The following is a 15,550-nucleotide window of genomic DNA, read 5'->3' on the forward strand; positions in this document are numbered from 1 at the left end:
GAAAAATCCGTCACAATGTCAGTTTAATATCTTTTAGAAGAAATCTTACGTTGTGGAGATGAATTATTTTCCGTTAAATTATTTTAATATGTGGTAAGAATTTCTGTGTAAACTTCGAAATATATGGGCGTGCTACGAAACTTTAGATTTTAAAAAATCTACTTTAGATTAAAAACATCTAAGTAGTTTCATACTTTGTTTAAGTTTTTGTAGAATAATCTAAATGTTTCTGTATTCTGTCGTCTAATTAATTACCTCTCTCCTGTGTGTGTTAACAGCAACGTCACGCCTTTTATCCCAGAAGAGGTAGGCAGAGGTGCGCATTACGGCACGTAATGCCGTTTGTGTTATAAGTCCCATGTAATAGGGGGAGAGCCTATTGCCATATACTGGGCACAATTCCAGACTCCGTGCTAATACAAAAAAAAGAACTGAAAAAAACCCAGTAATACTTTACCCGACCCGGGAATCGAACCCGAGACCTCTTGTCCGGCAATCGCACTTGCGACCACTCGACCAACGAGGCAGTCTGTGTGTTAGGCTGTATGTTAACGTAATTAATAAAAACTTCAAACCTTGCATGTATTACAACAAAAATTATTTCAATAATCATCTCCAAAACAGCATCTCAATCACTCAAAGTATCGTCCTCTCGCTACCCTAAGAGATTATTTGCGGATTTTACATTGTATTCATACAACAGCAGCGAAATCTATTCTTATACTCGTATACAAAAGAAATATGGGACTTGCCATTCATTTGTCATTCTTTATCCCCATTGGTGGGCTTATTTATATGTTTGAGAGTAATGCTGAATGAATGCGTTGGGCGAGTGGCCGCAACGATTGTGGTTCATTACGTATTTTGAGTCTAAGATTGTGGTAAAACAGTGTTAATATATAACCGAACTGTGATTAACAAGAGAGAGAGGGAGTATCAGAATTTTACTGACAAAAACTACCCAATCCTTACTCCTAATTTTCGAACCGGATCCCCGGTAACCCGCTAGGCAGTCCGTAGGTCTTGTTTTTTGTATAGATAAGGCTTTATGAATGCGATAAACTCAGGAACTACTAGCCGTAGTATTTACGGTTTCTACTTTCTACTTATATATAGTGTGATCCCAAAAGAAAGTTTAAATATAATTGTTTCTTATAGTTTTGACTACGCGAGTGAAGCAGCATGCGGAAAGCGAGTAAATAAACAAAAACAATCACCCTTTAGGCTTTGCACCGACATCCCACATACTGTACAGTATATTAAAGTAGACAGGATCCACTCCAGACCCAGTGGCTCTCTAGAATATTTATGTGAACATGTTGTCTTACTTACAACTTAGTTTACAGGCTCGGGTCGAGGAATGTGTGCTTAGGGACTTTAAGTTTATTACGTTTTCTTAAAATTAACTTAAACTAAGTATGCTAACGTCTTTGGGTATCTTATTTTTAGTCTTAATATGAGCACTTGGTAATTACTCAGGAGTGAGGAGACAAACTCCGTAATTTAATTAAAAGGTATGAAAGGTAAGAGTGTTGTAGTTATAACGAAGAGATTAGTTTAAGTACCTTCTAGAATAGCTGCACTAATAATACTGATTTGTTGCACTCATCTCTGCCCCAACTAAAAACGGCCCCATGAAGCAAATACAAAGAGGAAATGTTATAACTGGATTTCCCTTTAAAATAATGCGTGACACATTCCAAAAAGCCATGCCCCTCTCTATTTTGCAACATGCAGTCCCATGCTACAAACATATTGCCAACTGTCCAAATTTAATGTGCCGCTTTCTGAGCGCTTATTACCTATCTACATCTTTTTACTTATAATATTATTGGACAAGCCCCATTTGTTTTGTCACTGTGCACAATCACATTATGGCATCTCCTCTTTAAACTAGATTCATGGACGCTTCAACAATAAAACGAAAATTACAACAATCTTCAAAATAAATCTTATTTTTTAATCTGTGGTAAGCGCGTTAGAAACCTTTATTTAATCAGTTTCATTTTGACATCTATGTGCTGTCAAATCAAAAAGCAACAATTACCAGTGAAACAGTTTGTTGTGAACATTTGTTTACAAACAATAATTATAATAATCTTTAAGTACTTTTGAATTCCTATAACTCGTTAAAAATGCCACGGCGCAGAAAATCCAATCTTTCTAGAAGAACCCGAGCCGCAACTAAACGTCGGAATGTTAAGAAAGAATTCACTGATGAAGAGCTTGCGAGCGCACGGGAGAAGAATCGGTTAAGTACGGCCAGATACCGTGCTTCAAGGACCCAAGAGGAGAAGGAGAAAGCACGTGAAAAGGCCAAATTGGCTATGAGAAGACGTAGAGCTGGTCGCAAAGATCAACAGCGTCTTAGAAGCTTTAGCAGTGACGCTTCTAGTGATATTTTAATTCCGATTGATGTCTGTGATAACGATATACTTCAGCGCATTGAAACAGGCAGTAAGGTGCAGTTTACGGTACTTATGTAGTTTAAAAAGGAATAGGCTTTAAACAAAACATACATACCTTTTTTAACGTTGCCCCAGACTAGGGTTCTTTCCTGTGTCGTGGGTTTACAAACATACAATTTCACATGCATAATGATATCTAGACCCGACACAACAATTTGTAGATCTCACAAAGAGGTTCCGTGCGTTGCACGGCAGCAGGTTGCCCAGCTACCTCGTCTAGTGTGCAGTCAATATACCTACTTGTGAATTCGAATCCCATCAGCTCTGCAAATCCAATTGAGTCTTGATTTTCGTTACGAATGAACGCCTTTTAAAGTAAAAGTAGCTTTAACCGACGAGCATGCATGAAAAGACTTTTTGTCACATATTTTGGCCACTTTTCATCTATTTATTCACTTGACACTTCCGAATATTCACAAAATATAATAATTAACTAACTATAGCTACTATCGGTCATTTTGGAGTGACAAAAATTTAGTGAAGCGTGAAAAGGTAACGATGGGATAAGCGCCTGGGGTAACAAACACTTGAAGTTTTTTGTTTTTACCCTTAAACTTACCCTTTCGTCTCGATCCATGCTAAGGCAATGGAGCTCGAGATAGGCGTGGTGTCCATGTATGTATTTACATGTATATTATGTACTACGTGTTGTGTTCAAGGCATTTATTATAAGTAGTAAGTGAACTTCGGTCTAATAACAAAGAAGGTTTGAATAACTTTTTTTTTTTAAATGGGAACCGCATTCGCCGTTTAAAGTGCGAACCACAATTGTTTTAAGTCGGTTCCTATACCTAAACCTTCTCCTAAGTCTGAAAAATACTATGCTAAAAACCGCATCAAAATTGGTTCAGCCAAACACGAAATAATCGCATACATACATACAGGTTAAACTGAGAACCTCCGTTTTTTTTTGATCGGTTAAAATTTGAGAAAATTTATAGAAAAACAATAATGTAAAGAGGCATCTATTGCAAAATACCTACCTACCTGTCTACACCAGAAAAATAATCATCATACTTCGTTCTTTTAGGTACCAACGTCTAAGAAAATAAAGGACCAAGAAATGACCGAGAATGACCTTAGACAAGCATTTGAAGAATTAAAATGCAAGAATTTAGCAAATAACCATACGAAGTATTTCATTACTAGTGAACGAGCAACATACTTAATTTATATCAACAAGTTTTAAGAGGAACTTGCTATAAAACTAAATACAATAATAAAAATTGTGTTATATTTTAACTTTAGTATTCTCTTCGATAACCTATATCAACAATTACAGAAATTTAAAGCTAAAGTTATTAGACATTTTACATTTGCTAGCAATAGGCATGCTAGTTTTAAGTATGTTACCTAGTAGTTTTAAGTTTCTCAGTAATAGCACGAAGTCTAGAATTGTGCCCAGTATATGGCAATAGGCCTCCCTATTACATGGGACTTATCCAAGAGAAAATAATTTTGAAAAGTGGGTGTACATTGTACGTGCCGTAATGATCACCTCTGCCTACTCCTTGTGGTTAATTCTTTTTAGTTTTAAGTATAAACTCTTAAGACGCACTTAACTCATATTCCCTTCGAGTCGTACCGTTGGTAGTACGCTCAAAAATCAATCAATTTACAAGCATGCTCAAAAGTAAGCAAGCTAATTTAGAGAAACATGTTGAAAGTTGCAATTATAATTCTAATATAATTCTACCAAATCTATATATTAATACGTGATGCAAAAACTTTGGACCACATTTTACGAAAATTGCGCGGACGTAGGAGCATAAAATTTGGTATACTTATAGTTTATGTGTAGGAGAAGTGCATAGCGCTAATATTTTTCAAAAATAATGCTTATAAAGTACATTAAATCAATAAATAAAACATTACTCACACATGCATAGTATCTGATCGTATTTGACAAAACGTCAAAATCGATAGACATTGCGATGATATTCTCACGTCTCATATGAAAAGAGTTTTATAAAAGAGTTTGAATTAAATAAAAATTATCCTTCAACGTACGTTAAGTGGTATTGTAAATTAAATCATATATGGTCGAATTTCGGCCACTAGGCGACCACTAGTTAAAGTAAATCCACAAAAAGAGAATTCTACCAAAACCTGTACGAATATCATTAGAACTTAAAACGGGATTTTTACCATGTTTATTAATGTCTATGAGTTTCCGATATTTCGGCACTGTTGCAAGCGCCATGATCATGGATGAACTCATAGAAATTAATAAACATGGTAAATATCCCGTTTCAAATTCTAATGATATTGTTAGTGACCAGTTTAAAAACTTATACCTATACAAATATCAAAAATAGATAACGTTATGCAACGATTTCATATAAAATTCAACTTTAATATCAAGCCATCTAAATCCAAAATCCAATTTTCATGGACCTAATTTCTACCAATAATGTCATAGCTATTTGTCGAACAAATTGAGGGTGAAATGACGCTCGTTAGATGCGTGGGATTCGGTTCCGAGCTATTAAACACCAATTGCGAACGAGTTACATAAGTATATGGAATATGTACTAAACTAAGATAGGCACATATCAACATTTTCTGCCTGAAAAAGCTTTTATCCACGACGTTCTGTGTCCGTAAAAGTCTCATTTTTGTCTTATTCTGAGAATCTCCGGATTTTTCTTAGGAAGTATTTTCGTACATTTGCAGTTTGCTTAAGAATCTACTTATCTTTATGCCTAATATGTAAGATTCACGCTCTTTTTTATCTGAGAAAGCGAATATTCTTTGTAAATACTACTTAACTAGCTTAAGAGAGCGGTTTCACCCGTGCCGCGTTCCCATGGAATAAAAAGTATCACCCAAGTCACTCCATAACCCTGTCTGTATACCAAATATCTTTAAAATATAGCCTGATTGACGGACAAACCTCCGACTCCACAATATTAGTGTGATTAGTGTGAATACGCTGCAAGCTTATGCTCTGCGCGATGATACAAATGATCAATTTCCAAAATCCAAAAATATCAATAATGCTTCGTCTGACTCAGAAAATCAACCCAAGTACCTTTGCTCAGCAGGGTGCCCTGAAAAACACTCAAGACCATTTGAATTAAAACCTAACCTAAAAAGATCACAAATCATTTTAAAAGATAGGGCACGACACTGAGGAATCAATACAGTCAATCTAATTTACACAATTACTCCAACGCGGCCCCTTTTCCTCACCAGTTGAATGCGACATTGACCTATTTATGGGGGGAGAGTGGGGCTACTCGACCCGGTAAAAATTATTATGGAAATTTCGTTTCCTTTTTACTTTACATGCATATTGGGTGGATAATAGAATCTCGCCCATCAATGACGTGTTAGGGGAGTGCACTATTTATTTTTTATATGAAATTGTATTTCATTTTTGTGATTTTCAATATTTATTTATGTAAAGTGATGTAATAGATTTATATTTTGTATTTGTAGAACGTCAACTTTTTGTTAACTAGGTGAATAATTTAATTGTACAATTTGTAGGGTGGACAGAACGCCAAAAAATTTCGTGTGATTAAAATTAATTAAATTAAATTATATGTATGTATGTCACGCATACTATACCCGAAAGGGTAGACACAGGTGCACATTATGACACTACAATGTACACCCACTGTTCACAATTTATGCTGTAGGTAACTACCATGTAATAGGGGGTGAGCCTATTGCCTTATACCGGGCACGTTTCCAGAATCCGTGCTACTAATGAGAACGGTTTTGCTCGATACAGTATAGCAATACCGTGTCGGCCAAAACCCGGATCAAACCCGAGGCCCCTTGCCCGGTAGTTGCACTTACGATCATTGGCCAACGACGCAGTCAATGAATATTATTATTATTCTAATTAAATTAAAATATAATAATAATATTCCATACGGTCAGCAAGGTCCAAATAGTTACTAGTTAATTAAAAACCATACTTCATATACTTACTACTACTTCAATACACTGGTAATATAGTTCCATCCAATCAATACATTTCTCTCATCTGAAATTCGTCGAAATATTAATTTACATCTGAATTTTGCTGAAAATTCATCGCCGCTGGTATTTTGATTGAACGATTCACAGTAGCTATACGGTAAAATTCGGTCTGTGGTTGATTAAAATCTTCTGTAGGTGTATATTTACTTTTATGTAGGTATGTGATTGTATGCAGTAGCTGGATTTTTAATTTAGAACCTTTTTGTTTAATATTTAAGGTTTGTTTTGTCTTGTTCGAGTTAGTGATCGCATATATATTGCAAAGTATGGCGATAGGAGTTATATGTACTTTCTAAGATTATTTAGATACCACTGACAAACGATGAAGGAAAATATCGTGAAGAAACTAGGACTTATAATTTCTAATTAAAAGTTTGAAATCCAACCCGCATTGAGCAAACCTGGTGATTAATGCTCAAAACGTTTCCGTGCGAGAAGAGGCCTTTGGTCAGCAGTGGTCACTTATAGGCTGTTGATGTGATGTTATAGCGATAGGCTCAAGAACTTTTGCCTACTCTTTTGGCATTAAAAGCTGATATGTTATGTTTTATTTACTTTTCAACATCAGCACCGCTTCTTGAATTAATATCCATGAAGATAGATCTATGTTCCATAAGCGTGACATCTTGAAGAGATTTCACGAACTAAATAATATCGGCGTAGCTAGCGACACGGGCGACAGAGCCTGAAGTTCAGGCGGACGAGATCACTGAAACTTTGCTCACTTTCCCAAGACGCTGGATAGATGGCGTTGTTTTAGAATTTAGTTTGGGAATATATTTTCTAGTGTTATTTTCTATGCTAGTCGCATGTTTTTATAACGTTTTCATAAAAAATATTGAAGGTCCATCCGTTCTTTAAAGGGATGCAATCTGCAGGGTGCATCCTCTCACAGTTACACAACACGTCTAAAAAATTAACATTCTTACTCAGGATACTAACAGTCAGTTGCAGGAACGATCATAAGTGTGGGAGATTATTGCTTCGGCACGAATAGACCGGCTCGACCGGAGTGATGCCACAGCCTCGCAGAAAACCGACGTGAAACAACGCTTGCGTTTCGTTGTGTGAAGGAGATTACCCAATCTTCCTAATCCCCGATTCCCCAACAACAACTAAATTCCTAACCCACAAAAGGCAGGTAACACACTTGTAACGCCTCTGGTATTGTGGGTGTCCACAGACGGCAGCGATTACTTACCATCGGGTGATCGGTCTGCTCGTTTTCGTTTTACATCATAATCATACCTATTAATTTTCCGTCTACAATAATCAGTTTCAACCTAAAAATAACTGAAGTAAACTCAATTTTACAAGCAAATAAGTTAAAAGGTTTTATTTATACCTACGTTGAGAGAAATTATAAAAAAAGACGTTATTCGAAGAAGCTGTATAAAACGTTAACTTTAATTGAAGTTCGAGTGGCCGTTGGAAATCTTTTGATTAAAAAAAAATGTATTTCGACGAATCTGGAACTTCAATTTAGAAGTCGTTTTACAAATATAGTAGACACGTGTCAGATTTATGAAAAAATATTACTTTTCTAAGTATAACTTGCCTGGATTTTTGGGCAAGTTATTAGTAGGTATTAACTACTTACAAGCCCTTATAGATTATATACTTATAATAGGTGTCATGTATTCTTACTATATTTATGTATAAGACTGATATGAAGATGAAGTGTATTTTACACTGCTAAAAAAAACTACATATTATTTTTTTTTTTATGAAACACGTCGGTAAACGAGCAGACGTATCACCTGTTGTTAAGCAAGCGGCGCCGCCCATTGACACTTGAAACACCAGAGGCGTTACAAGTGCGTTGCCTGCTTTTTGGGGGTTAGGAATTTAAGGGTTGTTGTTCGGGAATCGGGGATTGGGAAGATTGGATACCTAATAGACCAAAAAGTTTATCTATACTCATAATCGTCACTGATTCAGAATTTCAGATGAAGTGACAATCTAATGTGTTTCGATTTTGAAGAATTGTTGATAATAGCAGATTTTGAAGGTTGATAAATAACAGCACGGATTTCTAAACCCACCATTTCCCTTTCTACATAAAGACACAATCAATCCCCTACCCCAGGTTTTAAGGTCGTATATTACCTCGGAAATAAAATGAGCGTTACACGGAGAGCGTTTTATCGCGAGATTTATTATATTCTTTCGGGAACGACATTTTGATGGCGATGCAAACAGCCGACGGCGAATCGTTGTAATGGAGTGATGATACTGACACCTCGTTTACATAGATCGAGACCTTTATTATTCACGGTTATAGGTATCATGTTCTTTTTTTATACGGTAGGTACGCGTAAGGTAATGGATATGTGGTATGCAGATGAAGGAAACTTATATGGCCACTGTCCTATATACGTAAACAACTTTATATCATATGGACAGAATGTCTCATTGGTCGAGTGGTCGCAAGTGCGACTGGGCTTTTTTCGATTTTTGGAATACATTTCATTTACAGTTCTTAGCACAGAGTCTGAAATTGTGCTGAGTACATAGCAATAGGCTCACATTACATGGGACTTATAAGACAATAGTGAAAAGTGAGTGTACATTGTATAGCGGCATTACGTGCCGTAATGTGCACCTCTGCCTACCCCCTCGGGGATAAAAGGCGTGACGTTACTATAGACAGACAAAAGAGAGAAACCATAGAGTAGACATTTATGCTATCACCCCATCTATAAAGTAAAACAATTAAACACTCCTCACAAGCACCCATTAAAGTTTACAACTTCATATCAGATAGGGTCTTGTTCCACTTGTCCTGTCCGTCCCGGGACATAGGGACCTCTGGGATACACGTCTGGCGATAAGATAGATGATGTTATTATGTTTTACTACAAAACATATAACGAGGAACCAGAATAAATAAGAGAATGTATCTTTTCTGTCTGACGTTATTATAAATTTATTGTAGAGTAAATAAATCGAACAAATCTTTAATAAATTAATTATGATGTTATCGGCTTAACCGATATACATAAGGATATATCTCACGAAGGTTATAAAGGAGATGAGACAAAATTGCGCCACGTACTATAACAACGTGGCATGTCATATAAAAAAGTTTTTTTTTTAATATACCTGTTTTTAATATATCCAACAACTGTAAACAAAACATACAAATGTACATTTCGTACAGGAAGAGTAGAATTAAATATCGACGCTCGGAACTACTCGCTGCGCTGAGGTAAACAACGGCTTCAGTAATTGATCAATATTGAGTTGCCAGGTACAACAGTACCTGTATATTCCAACTGTGGAATGAGGTTCCTGCCGAGGTTTTCTGTTCTCAGTAGGTAACAAAATGGGTTACTTCAAGAAGGTAGTAGAGTAGAGTAAATAGGTTTCTTAAGGATTGGCAATGCATCTAATGCCCAAAGTGCTGCCAGCTTATAAAAAGCCAAAAGCTTAAAAGGGCCGAGTATAAAAAGAGGGAAACCATCCATAGCATGTAGGTATCTTCCCATATATAAAACATACCTTAACTAAATCCGTTTCCACCAGTGGTATACTATGTGGAGGTACCAATGAATACGATTGGTGGAAACCAAACGCATCCACAGCAACGTAACATAGCACATCTTAGGTGACAACACCTTAAGACATCGATGCATACACCATATCAAACGACAAGCCAATCAATACTACAACCATTTCATAGAACAGCAAAAGTACGTATTAACCAGTACGTAACAATTCCTCATATTACTTAGAAATTCTAAAGACCTCTATAATGTTAGCAACATACACATGAAGCTATACAGTACCAGTTTATCATTATCTCGCTTTGTATCACCTTTCCGCACTTCCAAAGTTCAGTTTATACTGGCTATTGTAACTTGATATGCAGCCGTGTGTGCAAACTCACACAAACACGGAATAGACACGCTTTTGAAGCTTAGAGATTCAGTTATAAGCTGGTCTTTGGCACTGGTAGGTACTTTGGTTATGTAAGGATATTACCAAGCTGAAGACGGGTATGACTCAATTAGGCATACGTCTTTGAGTCACAGATTAATTTGTTTATCGAGATATTGATCCTGTATGTAATAATGTATGATTTCTATAGATTTATCTCTAAAGATAGAGAGTGGAGTTTTTGTAATTCTGGATTCTGATCTGATTCGATTGGAGGCCCGGAGATGCGGACTACCTAGTGAGTAACCGGGGTTCCGGTTCGAAAAGTAGCAGTAGGAACGGGGTGGTTTTTAGTCAGTAAGAGTCTGATACTTCCTCACGCCTTGCCCAAGGTACGGGAGGAGTAACTGGACGACGAACTCCTCCTCTCAAAAAGAAAAGAAAAGTTACCAAAAAATAGATACTTACTGCGGACTACCTAGCGGGTTTACCGGGGCTCCAGCTCGAAAGGCAGGAGTAGGAAAGGGGTTGTTCTTAGTCAGTACGAGTTTAAATGAAACGAAGACAAGAGAATAAGACGGTAAACGAAGATGAAATGTATATTTTAATTAAATTAAAACTTACAATTTCATAGTAATTTAAATGTAAATGTAAATTAAAGGAAAATAAACATTTCAGTAAATACAATTTTCATTTGAAAACTTGAAACTTGAATCGTTTTCTAAGAACTCTTCAGTTGTATCTGTCTAACTCTCTGGTTTCATTTCAGGGAATATTTTCTGTTAAAATACTGTTCCTCTAAATTCTAAATAATTACTTATTACAGACTAGCTTCTACCAGCTGCTTCGCTTGCATTCTCGTGGGATAAAAAGTATCCTACACCCAAGTCAGCTCATACTCTGTCTGTATACCAAATATCATCAAAATCCGTTTGCTTCTTCCACAAAGTTGTGTCGGGTCTGGGTTCAAGTATGTGAACTTGTAACTGTCTAAAAGCACCCACGATTCAGTTGGAAGAAAAATAAAACGTCCAGATTTGTAAAATATACTAAAATAATATTTTGTTTATGAATATCTTCTAAATATTCTCAACTGAGCGTTAATATGCTCCAGATTTGTGTTTTATATAGTTTTATTAAAATATACTAAAATATGTTGTTTATGAAACTTTATTTTTGTTGAAATCACTTTTGTTAATAAAATATTAAAAATTTGTATACCTATCGAGGTTTTTATGAAGAAAATGCAATAAGTAGCTATGTTTTATATTCGGCTTTTATTTTACACCGAAATTGAAAATGGCCGACACGTTTCCCATTCCCCTTCAAACGCGAATATTTTTATAATTAAACTTCAATCATTGATGTTCTTTTGAAGTTTTCAAAATTTAAGGGGAAAAGGAGCAGTAATTTTGATAAATAAATCAAACGAGTTGGCCTCGAAAAATACACAAAAGCCGTACTGCTTTTAAAAAATATATTTTTCATAATTATTTAAAGTGGACTCACATTTAATTGTGTCACTTGTGACGTAATATTATTTTTTTCAATTCTTGTAAAATATATTTTTTTTATTTGAGGGGGATAATCATCCAAATACTACTCCTGCCTTGGGTGAGGTGAGACGGAGTGTCAGACTCTTATTTACTAAAAACAATCCCGTTCGTACTCTTGCTTTTCGAGCCGTAGCCCGGTAAACCCGCTAGGTAGTCCGCAGCTCCGGATACATGGACTAGTTACTAGTCCAGTGTTAATTGAAATATTTTTGTGATTTTTAATAGTTACTCTTGCTGTTCCGTAGCGCAACTGTACCTCGCACATAGGTACTGGTACATTGTCGCCAGTTACTCATATTATTGCATTTCAGTAGTGTTGTATTTCACGTATTTCAAACGTAAATATTAATCGTGCATTCGAATTTCAACCTTATGACACTGCATTACGTTACATTCATTAAAACTTCAACCTTTGAGCTAAAACTAGACTTGTACACTATTCCTTTAGCATCAAGTTTTCTAAGGAAATTGTACACATCGCTTCACAGGAAAACGCTCAAAGAGTGCATTTTAAAACGTATTTTATGTGCATTTAAATAAGATGTTATTTACTTTGAAATGTTTTGAAGAGTACCTACTTTGTAAAGTTGGACGTGGACGTATTTTTATGGAGTAGAAGAACTTATCTTTATATCATTTTATGTTGCATATTAAAAAGAAAGAAAGAAAAGACATGAATTCCCAAGCAAATCAAGGAACATTGTATACCTACTTTATTAGAGACTGCTATGTCTAGTACTCTGTGCTATACTATGTTGTTTGTATTAGGTACTAAGTCTAATACATAGTTGTATAAGGTGTGAGGGTTCAAGTCTCTTTGTACTAAGATGGGCACTACGGACACCAAGTCAGCAGGACAGGACCTAGCATGAATATTTTAGCCACTTACGGGGCTCGTGGATGTCAAGTAAATAAGTAAAATAGAAACTCCTCAGTAAAAAATCCATCTAATAAATGATTGGCAGACCACAACTGTGCGTTTCTCTCACAACTTTCTGCCAAGTACCTAAGTAAATAATGACTTTAAAAAAAGAGCGTATTCTTTTTGTAAAGACCCGCAACGCACTTAGGCCTCCTCTGGTGTTGCGGGTATATCCATTGGCGGCAGTAATCTTTTGCCATCAGATGAGACGTTTGCTCGTTTGCCTCCTATTCCATAAAAAAAAACAGAACATAAACGTTTTATTTTCGCAAATAATGAGAAATGAGATAAATGAACCCCTAAAACTAGTCAGGGTTGAAAGAAACCTTAGATAAAGCTTCTGACAGATATCTAGGTATCTACAATGACCTAGATATAAACTAAACTGACAGGCTAATAACTCTGGCAAAAGCCCTTTATATTATTTTTTTGTTTTATAAACATAAAATGACGTCTTATACTATATCGTGTAAAACAGTGGTTTACAAAGGGACTAGGTACTTTAATGCTGTACAACATAGGTACATATAACCATACGCCTGTCTCCCATGAGGTAGGCAGAGACAATGCAACTCTTTCGCTTCTTTGCTCTTGTCTCTCTCATCTATAGGTAATCCATTTTTAACTAAAAATCTGTATTTACCGAATTGAGAACCTCCTCTTTTTTGAAATTAGTTCAAAACAAACAAGAACAAATTCACATCAAATCACCATCAAATTTTAGCTCAAATGAGAAGTACCTAGCATCTATATATTAATACGTGATGCAAAAACTTTGGACCACATTTTACGAAAATTGCGCGGACGTAGGAGCATAAAATTTGGTATACTTATAGTTTATGTGTAGGAGAAGTGCATAGCGCTAATATTTTTCAAAAATAATGCTTATATAGTACATTAAATCAATAAATAAAACATTACACACACATGCATAGTATCTGATCGTATTTGACAAAACGTCAAAATCGATAGACATTGCGATGATATTCTTACGTCTCATATGAAAAGAGTTTTATAAAAGAGTTTGAATTAAATAAAAATTATCCTTCAACGTACGTTAAGTGGTATTGTAAATTAAATCATATATGGTCGAATTTCGGCCACTAGGCGACCACTAGTTTATCTAAATCCGCCATTTTGTTTTGTTACAGCAAATGGCGACAGACGACAGTATGAGTGACGATGTGTTTGAAGACGACACGCTGCGTGCGCCTGCGCAGTCAGCACAACGAAGCACCCCCTCCCCCACTGGGTACAGGGACTACCACCCCCCTGCTGTCACCCCTTCCCGAACACAGGATGATGATGATGTGATTATTCATAAGGTATGACGCTGTTCTACTTTCGTAATTTTTTTTTAATAATGTTCGCACCAGAATTTTCTTAATACTTTTTTTGAGAGGGGAAGATCATCCAATGACTTCTCCCGCCTTGGGTGAGACGAGAGGGAGTGTCAGACTCTTACTGACTAAAAACCACCCCGTTCCTTCTCCTGCTTTGAGCCGGAGCCTTTGTAACCTTTTACGTTGTCCGCAACTCCAGAAATTTTCTTAATACTTGTCAAACAAATTGTTCTGAGCGCAAATAGATCTCACGATTATTTTTAATTATTAACTAATCAATTCTCCCAAACGATGATGTCATAGATTTCTAATAATAATGACATTGACATACAGACAGTAGGCAACCGCATTGACTATGTAATAAATAAATTAGCACTTACGATATGATCATGATTCCAATAAGTGCAGTTGAATGACCTGGTAATGACGGACTATCATCGTCATTAGCGTCATCGGGATGATGCCATTCTGTTTGTTTAGGTCATCTACCTGTTTTAAATCGATGACCGTTCAATTTACTGTATAATGTATGTATGTATGAGTGGTTATTGGCATACCAAAACTTTCATTAAATTTAGTGCAAGTCTGCAACGGAATTTCAGTGAAGATTGTGATTGATAAAAAACGTTGGCAGATTATATTTAATCACATAAATTTAGATCATCATCGTCCCACTGCAGGGCAAAGGTCAAAAATAAAATAATTTAAGTCGTAGACTGTTGTCTATCTCCAAGATCTTATCCTTAAATGAAAATTCGTCACAATTACTTTAGTTGTTTCGGAGTAAAGTGTAGCAAACGAACTATCATCTGTATTTACCACAGTAATATAAATTGTTATATGAACTAGATTTTCTTCTCATCATTTTTCATCCACATTTAAATCTCATTAACATACACTAAGTATATTATAATTCTTTTATAATCGATATAATATACTACACACACTAGTCTTTGTCTCGCTGGAGCCTCACTAGTCCTATTGTCTGCTAATCTTGTTGGCTCAGCATACAAATTGCTTGAAGTATAGCAAGTACGAGTAGAGTAGCAAACGTTTTATTATGTTGAGATTTTTTCCAAAATTTATTTTTTAAACATTTCCCTACACTATGTTTTTCTCTTGTATCGTGGGATTCGTAGGTACGTTTACAAACATACAATTTCACATGCACAAGACACCCAGACCCATAACAAAAATTTGTGGATCACAAAAAGAGTTGCTCCGAGCGGGAATCGAACCCACTATAAGTTGCACGACAGCCAGTTGCCTAGCCACTACACCAACTGTGCAGTCAAGTTGATATAAATTACTAGGTATAGACTTGTCAAGTGGTTGCATGTAAGCCTGCTGAGCAAGGGATCTCGGCTGCCATTGCCGGTTCGG

The 15,550-nt window shown here is 36.0% G+C and overlaps 2 protein-coding genes across 2 annotated transcripts in view; both read left to right on the forward strand.

Moving 5' to 3' along the window:
* The window catches only part of LOC118267103 (ras-related protein Rab-37), a 99,284-nt gene that overhangs the window by 10,839 nt on the left and 72,895 nt on the right, over positions 1-15,550 (forward strand). Inside the window, exon 2 of the mRNA XM_035580896.2 lies at positions 13,976-14,149. Within this exon, the coding sequence (XP_035436789.1) occupies positions 13,976-14,149 (174 nt within the window). The remainder of the gene's footprint in view (positions 1-13,975; positions 14,150-15,550) is intronic.
* LOC118267138 (uncharacterized) lies at positions 2,044-3,710 on the forward strand. Its single transcript, XM_035580948.2, has 2 exons — positions 2,044-2,462; positions 3,499-3,710. The coding sequence occupies exons 1-2, from the start codon at positions 2,136-2,138 to the stop codon at positions 3,655-3,657; spliced, it is 486 nt and encodes a 161-aa protein (XP_035436841.2). The 5' UTR covers positions 2,044-2,135; the 3' UTR covers positions 3,658-3,710.

The sequence above is a fragment of the Spodoptera frugiperda genome, chromosome 23 (genome assembly GCF_023101765.2).
Source record: "Spodoptera frugiperda isolate SF20-4 chromosome 23, AGI-APGP_CSIRO_Sfru_2.0, whole genome shotgun sequence".
Classification (NCBI taxonomy): Eukaryota; Metazoa; Arthropoda; class Insecta; order Lepidoptera; family Noctuidae; genus Spodoptera; species Spodoptera frugiperda.

Bases quoted from the DNA above. Each gene is read 5' to 3' on its own strand.
- LOC118267138 (XM_035580948.2), top strand. From the start codon at position 2,136: ATGCCACGGCGCAGAAAATCCAATCTTTCTAGAAGAACCCGAGCCGCA. The intron at 2,463-3,498 runs GTGCAGTTTACG...TCGTTCTTTTAG, and splicing joins GCATTGAAACAGGCAGTAAG to GTACCAACGTCTAAGAAAAT.